At 36.9% G+C, this 15,158-nt stretch overlaps 1 protein-coding gene across 2 annotated transcripts in view; it reads right to left on the minus strand.

Moving 5' to 3' along the window:
* Positions 1-399: 399 nt before the first annotated feature.
* The window catches only part of OGFRL1 (opioid growth factor receptor like 1), a 28,771-nt gene continuing 14,012 nt past the window's right edge, over positions 400-15,158 (minus strand). For both annotated transcript variants that reach the window (XM_036769121.1, XM_036769120.1), the window contains exon 7: positions 400-3,660. In XM_036769121.1, the coding sequence (XP_036625016.1) occupies positions 2,895-3,660 (766 nt within the window). In that variant the 3' untranslated portion in view covers positions 400-2,894. The remainder of the gene's footprint in view (positions 3,661-15,158) is intronic.

Below are 15,158 nucleotides of genomic sequence, written 5' to 3' on the forward strand. Positions count from 1 at the left end.
ATGCATTTCTGCATACCTTATAAAACAAGCTACTAAATTCACAGAGTATTCTTGGTAGAAAAACAAATACAAGATATTTGGCACTTAGTGCAGCTGCAAAAAGGATTATATTCTCTCACTAGCCTTTATTCTCCTCTCAAAAGCCTTCTTTTACCTTAACTACATGTTTCAAAAAGCCTCTAGTGTGAGGAAGACCAGAATCCATGTGGAAGAAACTCAGTTTTCTCTGTAGGACTATGTAATAGAAAATTTCATGAAACAAGTTAGACAATATCATATACAAGAAAAGGAATTCTTAATTAGAAAAATATTTTTAAAAAGTAATGGACAGTGCTGGACTTGGAATCAGGAGAGACTTGGGCCTGAATCCTGCCTCTGATATTTTCTACCTGTGTGACTATGGACAAGTCATTTACTCTCTTGGAGCTTTAATTTCCTCATCTGTAATATTGGAATAATCATACCTGTAGTTACCTAATTCACTAGGCTATTATTGGGACCAAATGAGATAATATAGTGTAAAGCATCATATAAATGTCAGCTATTATTTTTGCAGTGGACAATTTAGAGTCTGTTTTCACCTCAAAGAGTTATGATATGCTATAATTACTAAATAAAAGGTTATAGTCTATTATAAATGATTATTTAATAACTTTGCTCTGGTTACTAATATTAGCTGTTTACTTAATATTCTGAGAACGCAGCTATGGATATTGAGTACAGAAGCGCATGTCTAAAATGCAAAGGTACTTTCAACAACTGAATAAATCTCTGTTATTTGTAATAAGCTCTTGTAGATTATTCGTCATCAACATTGTCCTTGTCTTATCTATCATCAAACAAACAATCAAATGTGGGAGTCTCTCCCCCAACTCACATTATACAGCATTTATGAGGTACCCACAAAGTCATGGTGCTAGGCACCACACGTTATTATACATATTTCCTGCATAGAATCAAGAAAGGGATATGTAAAAGCTCAATATAACCATAGAACCATTGCATAAAACAAGATAAAGCAAAAATAGGCACTTGACAAAATTTAAACTAATAAAACTGTCAAAATGATACTTATTATCATGACATAAAGAACTATCTATTTCAGGAAAGTATGGCATCATTCACTGATGATAGCCATTGATACGGGATTTCGTTTTGTGTAAAAATTCACAATTAAACTTCAAAATAATCAAACATTATAATAACATTAAAACATATCTCTAATAGCCTATTGAACTTGGGAGTTGGGTGGGGTAGGGAAGTAATGGCCAAGACCACCAAAATACAACACTGGAAGAAAGTAGCTGAACAGAAACATGCAATAGAATACAAAGTAGTACATATTAAAGTATTTTTCTGGATTTACAACTTTTAAGATGCCCCTATCCAAAAAATGTAAAACAAAATAAGGAAAACAAGTTCTTCCCAAAAGAAATGAATAAAACAAAAATACTGTATCTATTGATAAGAGTAAGTTCAAGGTGCATGCTTTAAAATTCTTACTAAAGTGATTATGATTCTCCATTTTCTACTCACAATTTCTACAAATGACCCAATTAAAAATAAATCATACAGACTTTTGAAAGTTAGGATATGTATACTAAAACCTCCATGAAAAGCCTACTTCAATGATTTCCTGGGGTATTAGGGACCCTTAGGTCTTCAAAGGCTATGCAACTGTAGCTCAATCTCTGACAGATCCTTGAAGGCAAGCTTGAAGGCTTCACATATGGCCATGTGTATTGTGTATCTGTTATGTAAGAACCAGCCTAAGTTTGGAGAGGTTTATCACCAGAATGTTGGCCATCAGGATTTTTTTAAATCTATAGCAACTTGTGTAACCATCTAGTATGGTTTACAGTCTGCACTGATGAATGCCTGCAGAGATGAAATCTTGGATGGTTTGGTGTCCTGCATTCTAAGTATATTCAAACCAAGCGTAATGAATTTCAGCCTTTGTTTTTCCAATTTCAAAGCTTAACACTTTAAAACGGGGAATCACACAGTCCTTTTTTCATTATATAGAGGACCACATCAATGTATCGATCTTATAAGGCACCTTATAGAGATATCTGTGTTTATACTGTTAAATGCCTTGCAAAGTAGAACGGGTTTCATGACTTTGTTTTTAAAGACTTTTAAAAAATCCTCCCTCTTTTCATTCTTCCTGTCTTCAGTTTTTCTGTATATACATAATTATCTGAAAGACACAGGATCAATAACTAAAGCAAACACAATGTCCTCAGAAATAATGTTTCTCTGTGTCTTTGGCATCAAAATTTATATTAAGTGCTTAGCTCAGGAAAACATAGCTATGATTTAAGAGAAAATCTATGGAATTTAAGGTTACACTCCAGCCAAAATTCTATTTCAAATTCAAGCTGAAGGTCAGCATAATCCTTTAAATGGGAAGTTCTTAATGCTGCCTGGAAACTTATCTTATCAATTTACAAAGATTTTAAAAGTGGGATTTAGGCATATCAGGGTGACTAAACCAAGAATATCCTTTTCATTTTGAAGATTTTCAAAATAAGCTTTTTTGAGGTACTCCCCAAAGACCAAATTGCTTTTAGAATACATCTGAGAAGACTAGAGATCTCTACTTTCTTTTATTTTAAATAAACTAAGTAAAGAATGAAGCAGTGTAACACAACACAACAGAACTGTTTTGTTTTTCCCTGTATAGAATGCAATCTATCCTAAAAGGAACTATTTCTAAGTCAAACACAGTTGTTTCAAGGTACCAAGAATGTTACTTTAAAGCTATTATAAATTGTATACAAAACTGAATTTGAAAACTCAGAGCCTAAAAGCATTATCTGATGCATCTTGTTTCAGGACTTCCAAAATGAAAACAACAAAAATTGTCACAAACAGATGTCTAGGTCCCAATTTTAGGATTTGACCTCATCTTTGTTCTTTGGGATGGGTTCTACAACAGTTTTTTCCTTACCTAAACTGGTTTGTGTGTTTTCTGAAGAGTTACTAGAGCAGTTCTTGCCATCCTCATCAGAGGAACCTTTCCTTTGAACTCCTGAATTTTCACAATCCAGGCTCTGACATTCACTGTCCTCACTTTTTTCTACAGAAGCAGCATTCTCCTTTTTATCTAAGAGATTATTAATAGTTTTTTCTGGCTTAGAATTTGGACTTCCAGCACTGCTGTCCTTTTCACTATTTCTTGGCTTGGCAATTTCATTACCAGCCTCCATTCTAGGCCGATCTGCATTTTCTCCATTTTCTTTCAATTCTCCCTTATTTTCTTCAGCTGCTTTGCTACTTAAATGAACAGCTGTGCAGTTATTCTTAGACTCCTTGGATTTTTTCTGCATAGATTGACTATTGTGACCAGAGACAGGAGATGTAGGGGTCTTTGCTGCTTTGCTTCCTTCAGGCTTTTGTTTTTTAGCAGGTCCCCAAATAAAATGATCTGGAGGGGTGTAATGTTGTTGAGCAAACCGGAGGAGTTTCCTTCTTTCTCTTCTGTCTCTAATAGTATAAACAAAATATTCCAAAGCACTCTGCTTGATATTTGGGAGAGTGTTCTCTACCAGAGCCTCTTGAAGAATAAATTTTACAAGAGGGGATTTAAAATGTTCATATCCAAGCTCACCAAGGCTTTTCAGAATCCGGGTAATTCTTAAGTAGTTGTGCTGAGACCTGGAAGAGATTATTAACAGCAATCAGGAAAAAAGCAGACAGAAAAAAAACAGGGAACTAAAACTACTAGAAAAGTTCTACGGACAAGTAATAAGGTGAAATGTCATATTACCTTTAAATAGGAAAGGACCCTTGAAGGAAAGAATAAATTAGGGCCTTTTAGTTAGACTAATATAAGAAACAACATGAAATAGTGGGTAGTGAGCTGGCCTTCAGAGCTACACTCTGACACATAGTGGCTAAGTGGGTAGGTCACTTAACCTCTCCATGCTCTAAGCAACTTTCTGAGACTAAGTGGCAGAGGTGTTGACTTGCACTGATGGAAATTTCCTCACCTGAAAGTTCCCTATCCCAAAGAAGTCACCTGTACTTATTCCTACAAGGCTAAAGGTCAAAGATTTAGACCTGGAAGGGACTTCAGAGGTGCTAATGTTCAACCCCTTCAACTTCATATGAGGAAACTGATGCCCAGAGAAGCTGTGATTTGCCCAAGGTCACTCAGTATTTGAGCTATGATTCAAACCTAGGTGTTTCCCCTATAACATGGTACAGAGCCTTGATGTCAAAGTACATTTGGTGATTTGTGTGAAAATCAAAAAAGTCTCAGTAATACAAACACATTCTATGTTTAATGCTTTCTATTAGAAAAACATACAGAATAAGAATTATTCCCCATGATGCTGGAGGAATTAATATTTGTTTATTAAGGAGTCTGAGAATCAATAGTACAACTAACCACTTAATTGTAAAAACACTACTGTTTTTGTAATTGTGATTTGTATAAGCATAACAAGGGCTGACGTGCCAGCTGCAGTTTGGAGAAGCTGATCAGCAAACTCAGCAGAATGAAGCAACTGGAAAAGTAGGAAGGAAAAAAAATCACTTCATTTTGCAAGCAATACCAACTGGTTAGCAAAGAAAACAATTAAGAAGAAAAAAGGACCACCTTATTTGCATCTGCTGCAAATCCAATGACCTTATTATTTTCTTCTATTCCATGGCATTCTCTCCAGCTTCTCCAAAAGCTATCACCACTACTTGTCACATCCCAAAGACTGCTCCCATTTCAAAATCTAATGTTTCTCTTTTCTGCACCAAAATCTCTTTCTATAACTAAACATACACAGCCTTAAAACTGCATTTAAATACTTCAGCATACTTTTTCTAGGTTCCCAAACATTGTCTTATCTATGCTTTACCTTCCCAATTCAACCCAATACATACATGTTATTCCTAATGGCTTTTACCCTAAAAGTGTTTTCCAACTGCTTCAATCAGTACTTCTACACACAACTATGTTCAGGGGAACCCTAGTGTTCTATTTGATATGAATAATGGCTCTCTGAGATTAATTCTGTTGAACCATTTAGAAACAATCATCCAATCTGTGAATTCCATAAGTCAAATCAACTAGCATTTACTAACTGCTACAATGTGCTCAAAGGAATGTTAAATTTTGATCACTGAAACCTCCCAAGATATCTTAGGGTTTACAAGCTAGATTTCTTTCTTAAACCCAAATCACTCTGGCTCTCACTGACTGGCCAATAATAGGTCCCACTCCAAGCCCCACCTGGTCATTGTTTGTTCCCCCAATACCCCTCCATGGCTCAGAGTGAATGTAAATATCATCTGTTTCTGTTTTGGCCAGAAACCCTAGGAGGGTCTTCACCTCCCAGATTGATTTTTTTGACTAGGTAAAAGAGACCACCGTTTGCCTCATTCCTTACCTAGCCTTAATCACTGAATGGGCGTCACCTCAGTCAAACTGAGACTTGTTAAAAACCTTAGTTTAAAAAGACCAAGGTCTCCCACTGCATCCAGGGCCATCTCCAGTCATCCTTATCTATATCTTGCTACATGGCACAGATGGCTCTGGAGGAGAAAGTGAGGCTGGTGACTCTACACAGCCCTCCCTCACTTAAATCCAATTTACTTGCAAGTCATGGCATCACCTTCCTGATGTCATGGAGAACATAGGATAAACAACAACGTGCCAAGAAAGTACTAGGGTTTAAAAAAAAAGTACAATCCCTGCCCTCAAAGAGCTCATGATCTAATGGGGGAGATAACATACAAACAGCTATATACACACAAGATAGATAGATAGATAGATAGATAGATAGATAGATAGATAGATAGATAGATATGATAACCTGAAGGTAATCTCCGAGTGTAGTAGGGGGAGGCACTAGCATTAAGAAACAGGAAACACTTCTTGCAGAAGATGGTATTTTAACTGCGACTTGAAGGAAATCAGGAGGTGGAAAGGAGCAGAGAGCACATTCCAAGCATAGGAGACAGCTAGTGAAAATGTAGAGTTGGGAGATGGACTGTCTAATGCAGGGAACAGCAATGCCACTGGATTATAGATACATGGAGTGGAATAAGGTATAGGAAGAATAGGAATCATATGTCCCCAGAAAGACTATTCCAAGCCTTGGGTCTTTTTCTCCCTCTCCCCTACTCCTGTCACATTTTTAACTCCTGCCATAGTTCCAAAGAGACCAATATTCTTGACAGTCAAGAGAAGGCTTTTTTTCTAATTTGTCCTCTGTCTACATCTCTATGCTACTTAACATAGCTCAAACCTACAAGTGGGAAAAGGGCAGGCAGTTGGATGAATGTTATAACTCTTGGAGAAACATATCAGAAAACAACAGTGAATACTGAGTCTCAGCATTAGTAAAAACCAAAGTGTGGGACAGGGGGAGGGAATTTTGAGAATAGTAATACTCTCTTATACCTAATACTGAAAACATCTGAAGCCTTAAAATAGATTTGGCTCTCAGAATCATAGTTGATGTCCCTGATTCAGTCCAAGAGCAATGTCAAAGAATTTTTTAAACAAAGAAATAGGTAGATGTGAATGGAATTTGTTTTATTTTTTAATGGGCACTCTGTCACTTGCTTTATAATTGTACATTTTCCAATCTTTTTCTAATAGTGTGTGCATTAACATTCCATGAGCACTACTAAATTAAAAGGGTATCATGCTTTTCTGCCTTCCATATTTGCAAAGCCAGTGACAATTATATGGTCTTTGATTTAAGAGCATCTAGCTTAATTTGTTGAAAGGCAAATAGAATTTGCTTGCAAAGAAGTTAACACAAGCAAACACTTATACATAGTCATAATATTTATTAGCAAAATACAAGCTCTGTGAGGGTTGGAGAGTTTTGATGTTTGTTTTTGTATCCCCAATGCATATTACAGTGCCTGGCACATAGGAAATACTCAATAAATCCTTATGGAATTGAAGTGAAGTTAATAATGGAAAATCAATGGGACCTTGAGGAATGAACCAAACTAAGGGTATTTTTTGTAAAGCTGAAGCTCAAATGGTGTGGGGCATGGGGTTCTGTGGTCTGCCAAAACAGAATAGAATCTCACTGTGTCTGTGATATTAAGGATAGAGGGTTATCTCTTGATTCTGATATTTCACAAAGTTATCTTCTTCACTGCACCTCATAGCTAATGGTTTGGCAAAAATAAAGAAAGCACTTCTACAAATCAGCTGTTGCTATACATTTGTTCTCCCACTCCTCTGGTGTTAGGTCAAAATTCAAACATATGAATGAGTTTTAGTTGGGGAAGGAGGTGATAAAAAAAGGACGAAAATGATTTTCAAGTTGATGTTGGCTCTCTAGGATCATCATAGGATTGATTTAGAGCTGTAAGAGTCCCTAAAGGTCATCTAGTCCAACCCCCTCATTTTATAGATGAGAAAACTAATGGCCAGAGAGTTTGAACCATTAAACGACTCTAAGTTTTTAGGGTCCTATATCTAGAGCTGGAAGCTTCTTCAGAAACCATCTACTCCAACCTCTTCATTTTACAGAAGAGGAAACATGTCATAAGAAATTAAATGACATGTCCAAAGGTATATAAGTAGTGAGTAACAGATCCAGAATCAGAACCTATTTAAAAATTAGCGCTTTTCTCACTGTACACGTTTAAATTCCTCATCTCCTAGACCATTCATCACCTCTTTTGCTTAAATATTTCAAGTACAGGTTTTTTTTCCTTGCCTGAAACACCGTGACTTCTTTATGCTTTGTAAGAGGCCATAACCAGAATTAATTACCATTTGGTTGCAAAGCTTCTGATGATGTCTCTACAATCTTACCTAGGCTGAATTTTTAATAACAGGCATATGATGTCTACTTCTAATTTTTCCATTTTCTTAGGACTTACACTATTCAAGCATACTTTTATAAACCTATGGTCACCTTCATGCCATGATACATGAGAGTAAGCTAAGAGAAGTTCTTTTATATAGGGATGATGATACACAGCCCTGTCACATGGGTATGATGTTACCTGCTCCATCTTTTCCACAGAGCTTTTAGATGACCTGGGTTCAAATCCTACTTCTAATACTACTTGTGTGACCACGTGGAGTGAGGGACCATGTAGAGTGAGGCATCTAAAGACCCTTTCAGTTCTAGATCTAAGATTCTAATAACTGATCTTTATAACGTGTTTCAAAACTAATAAAACACTGTATGTATTATCTCATTTGATACTCAAAAAAACCCTCCAAATTAGGTACCACAGCCATTATTACCTCAATTCCCCAAACATTCCCCAAATGGTAAAACTAAAGTTCAGAGAGATAGACAGGTGATTTGCCTATAGTAGCGTTTACAATGCTGCAGCTCAGGGATTCAAACCCTCCCTCTTAGGTCAATCCTTATTCCAAATCCATAACACGTTCCAAATCTAGCACTTATATAACATGCTGCTTCTTACGTAAGTATAACACAACATAGGGAATGAGAGCAAAGGGGAAATCCAAATGAAAGTTGCTCTAGGAACATTTGAGAAGAGAAAAAACAATTTCAGTTGGGGTGGAGGAAGGCTGAATTATAGTAGTGGCCAAGTGAGTGGAGAGAAGAGTTTGAATATGAGATGTTAGTAAAAATGCATGAAAATTAGTGAGGGACTTGCATGCAGAGCATGAAGCTGAAGGATGTCTCTAAAGGTTTGAAATTGGTGACCTAGAACAGTGGTATATCAATGAAATTGGGGAAGTTTTGAGAAGGGATAGAAGTTTTTTTTGGGGGGGGAAGAAATAGTTAAAATTTGGGACAGGTTTAGCTTAAAATACCAATGAGACGTCCAAGTAAAAATATCCTGCAGGTAATTGGGAATGTGGGACTGGAATTCAATAAGGAAATCACAGTGAGATGTACAGATTAGAAAGCCATTTGCATTGTACTATGTCATAGGAGTTGATGAGAAGGCCCAGGCAAGAGCCTGGAAGGACACTGGGCCTCAGGGGGCAGTAGATGAATGATGAACTGATAGAAGAAACTGAGAAGGAACAGTTTGGATACTCAGGAGAGGCTGGAGACAAGTATGCTAGAAAAACAAGAAGGGAGAGAAGGAGCTGGTCAACAATATCAAATTCTAAAAGGTCAAGAAGATCAAAAAGGATGAGAATTAAGAAAAGACTATTCAATTTAGCCATTAAGCAATTACCAGTAACCTCTATGGAAACATTCTGAATAGAAGCCACACCGCAAAGGGCTGAGGAGTGAATAAATGGCAATGAAGTAGAGGCAGGCACCACATACAATTCTTGCAGAAAGCTTATCAAGGAAAGTGAAGACAAATATAAGACAACAGCTTGAGGAGATAACAGGGTTAAGTGAAAGGCTGTTTTTCCCCCTTGCTGTATTGTTGGTTTCAAAATGGGAAATATTTAAGTATATATATAGATAGCAGGGAAGAACATGATAGTTTAGAAGATACCAATGAAAAGAGAAAGAGAGATATGATTAATGAAGCAAGTGCATAAAGTGGATGAGCACCTATATGGTCATTGGCTCAAATATATTGACTAGCTTTGGAAAAGAGAAGGATCACCTTATCCTCTGAGATTGAAACAAGAGGATAGGATATTAAAAACTATAAAGAACTTTTGAGGAGTGCGTTAAGCGAGATGAAAATGTTCAACACAGATGGTTTGGGTTCTCTCAGTAAAGCAGAAAAAAAAAGTCATTTGCTGAAAGCAAGGGGTATGGAGATGACATTTGGAATAAGAGAAGAAAAAAGGGGTTACAGGAATCAATATGTAGAGTATAGCAGAAAGCCAATCAGAGGTGAAAAAAAGGATGACCATACATTTTTTAGGACCAGCTCAGCATTGTTTCATGACATCCTCTAAAAGCATTCTACTGCCAGAAAACACCCAAAATGACATTATACAATATAACTTTTTTATTTAAAATGTGTACCTTACTTCCTATAGAACTTGATATAATTTATAAAATAGATGAGACAAGGTATTTAAAGATAAAACAGAACAAATCTAAAGGAAGCAGAGGGTATAGAAGAGTATAAAAGCTTTCATGCACCTGGATTGAGCAGAATAACATTACTGGAACAATAAAATTCGTCCTAAATTTTCAGCCAGGTAAACAAAAACGGGGAAAAAAACACTTTGTGTATTGTTAATGTATTGTTAATGCAATGGGAAGATCTTTCCCATCCATTAATAGGCCTATGTAACCTGTCTGAATCACATGAGTCTGAGTCACATGGAATCCTAAGTCACATGAGCCTGTGGTGGGAGGAGCTTACCAAAAAGGTAGAGCAGGAAGGGGGTGGAGCAGTAAGTGAGACAGAGCCATCAGAGCTGGGAAAGAGAGAGCAGGCAGAGCAGCTAGCATGAGTGAGAGAGGGAGTGATTTTGCTTAAGGCAGCTTGGTTTGTGGGAAGGCCCAATGGAGGGAAGGCTTGGGGATGGTGGTACTCTCTGCATTGATAATGTATATAGATTTCTTTGTTGCTATGATGGATTTGGCTTTCTGATGTTAGAATAAATGTTTTGGTTTCGCCTTCAATGAAGAGACTGTTATATTTTGTGATTCAGAACTACACCGCCATATTCATAGCAGTCGCAGCCACTGTGGGTATCGCATTGGCACTACACTGAGTTATATAGATTTTTGCTTTTTGGCAACAGAAAGCATATATATTATCTGAAGGGAGAAAATTTCCCTTTCAACTAAAGCAAGAATTTATTATGTGGGATCTCTTATCCTACGATAAAAGATTCTAAGCAAACAATATCTTAACTATGATTTTTAAAAAATCTTTTCAACTAAATGACTCTCCTACCAACCCTCTCCACAAAGGCAGAGAAATAACATGAAATCATACCTCACTTAACAGCATTTCTGCAAGGGCTTTGCTATTTTGGTCCAGGTACTTTGCTTTCTAATGGTCTAACATTGTAGGGAGAGATCTGGATGAATGGATAATTAGCATAGCTATTAAACTCTCTCCTTCCCTCCCTCCCTCCCTCTCTCTCTCTCTCTCTCTCTCTCTCTCTCTCTGTCTCTCTCTCTGTCTCTGATATTGGTTGTCTTGAATGAGCTCTGAACAAATGCAGAATCTCATTCAACTCACAGATTAACTAAAATAGTTTAGAAGATTTAAAAATCTACTCAAAGCAAAGAAATCAGGGAGGCATTTTCTTGGATTGAATTAAATTGAATAGAGGCATGACCCACTTTTACACACCATATGTTTACCAGTTAAAATGACAGATAGTCTATCAGTCAACAAGCATTTAGTAAGCACTTACTATGTACCAGGTCCTGTGATTGGCACTGGGGAGACAAAGAAAGTTAGTGAAACAGCCCCTGGTCTGAATTCACACAGACAGATTAAGTATTTGTCAAGTGCTTACTATGTTCTAGGCACTGTACTAAACAATAAGAATATAAATACAAATACAACAGCCCCTCCCCTCAAGAAGCTTATATTGAAATATGGAAGATGATATATAACAGGATACTGAAACTCAGGGGGAACCCAAATGAGGGAAGGAAAACATGGTGAGATGTCCTAGAAGTGGCATGGGGGGTTAGGCACCAAGGTAAGATAAAAGTTCATTCCTCAGAGCCAGGAGACCCAATGAGAGTCCAAGATTCTTATAGAGATGGTCAGGGAATAGGGCCATAATGAGGATTTAACCAGGAAGTAAGCTCCCTCAAAGAGATTACATCTGATCTACTGGTCTAAATAACAGGACATGTATATATACCACACACACACACAAATATATGTACATATAAATGCATATTTATACACATATACGCACATATGTGTGCATATTTACATATGTACTATATATAATAACACAAACATGCATATATAAATATGTGTATGTGTATATATATATACACATATGTATATGCATGTATGTATCCATATACATAATGTATGTATATACACATATACAAAACAAAGGTAGCATGGGGTAGTGAATGGAGCCGTAGATGTCCAGGAAGACCAGAGTTCAAGTCCTGTCTCTGACTCATACTGGGCAAGTCACTTAACCTCTCAATTCTCTAGTGCTATAAATGGCAGAGAAGATGCCAACCTAAAATGGTAGAGTTTCCTTATCTGGGCATTCCCCATATCAGTGAAACCACAGGTCCAGAACCCATTTCTAGCCCATACAAAATTAATACAAGGTCATATTTGGACACAGACTAAACAGCAGCTAAGGGGACCAGGACAAACTTTACATAAAAGGTGACACTTGTGGCTGAATCTTAAAGGAAACTAGAGATTCTAAGTATGAGGGTAGTAAGGAGGGAATATATTAGTGGCATGGGGGATAGCCAGAGACACAGAGATGGCAATGGAATGTCAGGGGAATAACAACACTGAGTCAGTTGTGAAAGTCCACTTATATCATCTTGATCAGTTGAATCATCTGCCTAAACTTTGTTTTCAAAGGTCAAACTCTCAATTACCTGTGTGTTACTATTCATGTTTTAAATTATCTATAACAAGTAATTTAATAATAGCTGACTTCTCCCTGATACCTAGCAAGTTTCTAAATTGTAACCTACTTAGATTAATTGATATATTCAAGGAATTCAAAATCATATTTTCCATATTTAGACAATTTAGTTGGAGTTACAAATTGATGTTTAACAAATATTAAACATTCCCCCAAAAAACCTTTATAGAGACATATCTATGTCTAGTTTTTTTACTTAACTGATGTTTTATACCATTGATTCTCTCTAACAGCAGAGATAATTGAGAGCTTATTAAGTACACTCTCTTCTTTAAAAATGTTTAAATAAGACTAGGTCTAACCAAAAGCCAAAGCATATAATATGCATACTCATCAGAACAGGAGTTCTGATGGCAGGTAGAATCATTAGAGACAGGGCATTATACATCAAAGGTCCCATTCTTAAGCAATTCACATAATTCAAGGGCAGATTTTTTTTCCCTTCAATACCACAGCATTTTCAGTGAATTACTTAATACACTTTTGGGATAGAATAAAAGAGACTTCTTTTTCTGCATACTGTGACACAAGCCATTAAACTTCACTCATAAATGTCAGATGGGCTTCACTATCTCCACCCTCCAACACTCAGACACACACACACACACACACACACACACACACACACACACTGTATGTGGGCAGGGATTCATTTTCTGTCTTGTATATTTCTTTGTTTGGGTCAGTGGGAAAAAAGGAACAGTATATGAGAAAAATCAAGAAGTGACAACTTTCAGGGTAGCTATGATAAATTGTAAATTTAGAAACTACTAAGTAACCACAAACAAGTCACAATGGTATATGCTTTCAAAATGATTGCATCACATACCAGGATGGGATTACCAGAAAAATCCCAATGAAAGGCCATTTTTAAAGATTTTTTATGACACCTTTAATGCCATTTTAAATTATTAGATCATTATTAGCTTAATCCCATACTGGGTACATTCCTGATTTAAATGAGGGAATTGATCTTTTAGAATGTCTGTGATGATTTTAAAGTGGCTTATTTTTCTGACCATAATAATTTTCTCCTTACCCCTTTCATTCTGGACTAATGTTTTCATCCACACACATAAGGGACTCCTCGTGTCATATTCTTAACTAAAACAGAACAACAAGTGGTCTATGACTTACAGTCTTAAAAATGTTAAGTGATTTGCTAATGGTCACATAGCTAGTAGTAAGAGTCAGAGGAAGCACTTGAATTCAGGTCTTTCTAACTCCAAGTCTAGCCTTCTAGACACCATGTCAAGCTTCTTCTCATACATATGCTCCTGAGTTCAAATCCAGCCTCAGACACCAGCTGTGTGACCCTAAGTAAGTCACTTAACCCTGTTTGCCACAGTTATTCATCTGTAAAATAATCTGGAGAAGGAAATGTGAACCACTGGCAGTATCTCTGCCAAAAAACAACAATAACCCTGAGGTCACAAAGAATTGAACACAACTGAAATGACTGAACAACAATGAATATCCCTTTTGTTTAGTAGAATGCCTGGTATATAGCAAGTGACTAGTAAATGCTTGTTGACTAACTGATTGACTCAAAAAATCAGCCTTTCCTCTCTCCTGTCCATAAATTACATAACCTACACATGAATTCCTCCTTCGTTTCCTTACGTTCCATAATCCGTATAATTATAGAAACCCCAAAGCTCCCTCCACAGTCCCAACCTACGGGGAAAAAAAGCTGTAACCCTGATGATACCTCCTTTTCTGCCCTTTAGGGCAAGATTTTACAAAGTGTGTCAAGTGCAATGAAATATCCCACTGCCCACTTTCTACATTCCTGCTCCAGGACTACGTAATGCTGCTGGGGAATGACACATACCTGGCCAATCATAATCCAACTTTAATCTGTATCTCCACACTGTTTGTCAGTAGTGTCCCTCCCTGGACCTCTCTTCTAATGAGTCTTCTTTGGCAATCTGATCCCATGCTACTTGTTCTAATTTATTTATATCTGGTCCCATCCCACCTATCCAACTTTATTTCTCATTACTCCCCAATACAAACCCTTCACTACAGTCTAGTCAGTCTCCTCACTATTCCCCACACACATTTTATTCATTCACACCTTTTTCATGTTCTTTCCCTTGCTAGAATGCCATTACTCCTAGGAATCTCCAAATTTTGCTTATCCTTCATGTCCCAGTACAAGTGTCACCTCCTCCATGGAGCCTTCTCTAACTATTCCAATCCAGACTGAGCTCTTCCTTCTCTGAACTCCTACTGTATTTCTTATAGACAATAACAAATACTCTTAGCAAATCAGTGAGGGTCAGCAAAATATATAGTGTACAGACAGCTTCAGAGTTTGAAAAACCTGGGTTCAAGTCATGCCACCCCCCAAAAAATTGCTTGCAACACTTTTGTATACATTCCCATGAGTATGTTTTGTCTCCCACAAAAGAATATAAGTTAGCTGAATGCAGAGGACTCCTTTTGCCTTCATTTTAACCTTCATTAGCCCCTAGCATAGTAACTGCTGCATGCTGGGAATTTAATGTTTATTGATTGATGGGGTGGTACATTTAAATGCAAAGTGAGGATAACATAATAGCTAACATATCCAGGGTCCCACAAAAACATCGTATTAGTTCATATACTTTCTCCCCTCACCTCTTTTTTTTCTTTTCCCCTTTGTCCATTTTTACTCTAAAAT

The sequence above is a fragment of the Trichosurus vulpecula genome, chromosome 7 (assembly GCF_011100635.1).
Source record: "Trichosurus vulpecula isolate mTriVul1 chromosome 7, mTriVul1.pri, whole genome shotgun sequence".
Classification (NCBI taxonomy): Eukaryota; Metazoa; Chordata; class Mammalia; order Diprotodontia; family Phalangeridae; genus Trichosurus; species Trichosurus vulpecula.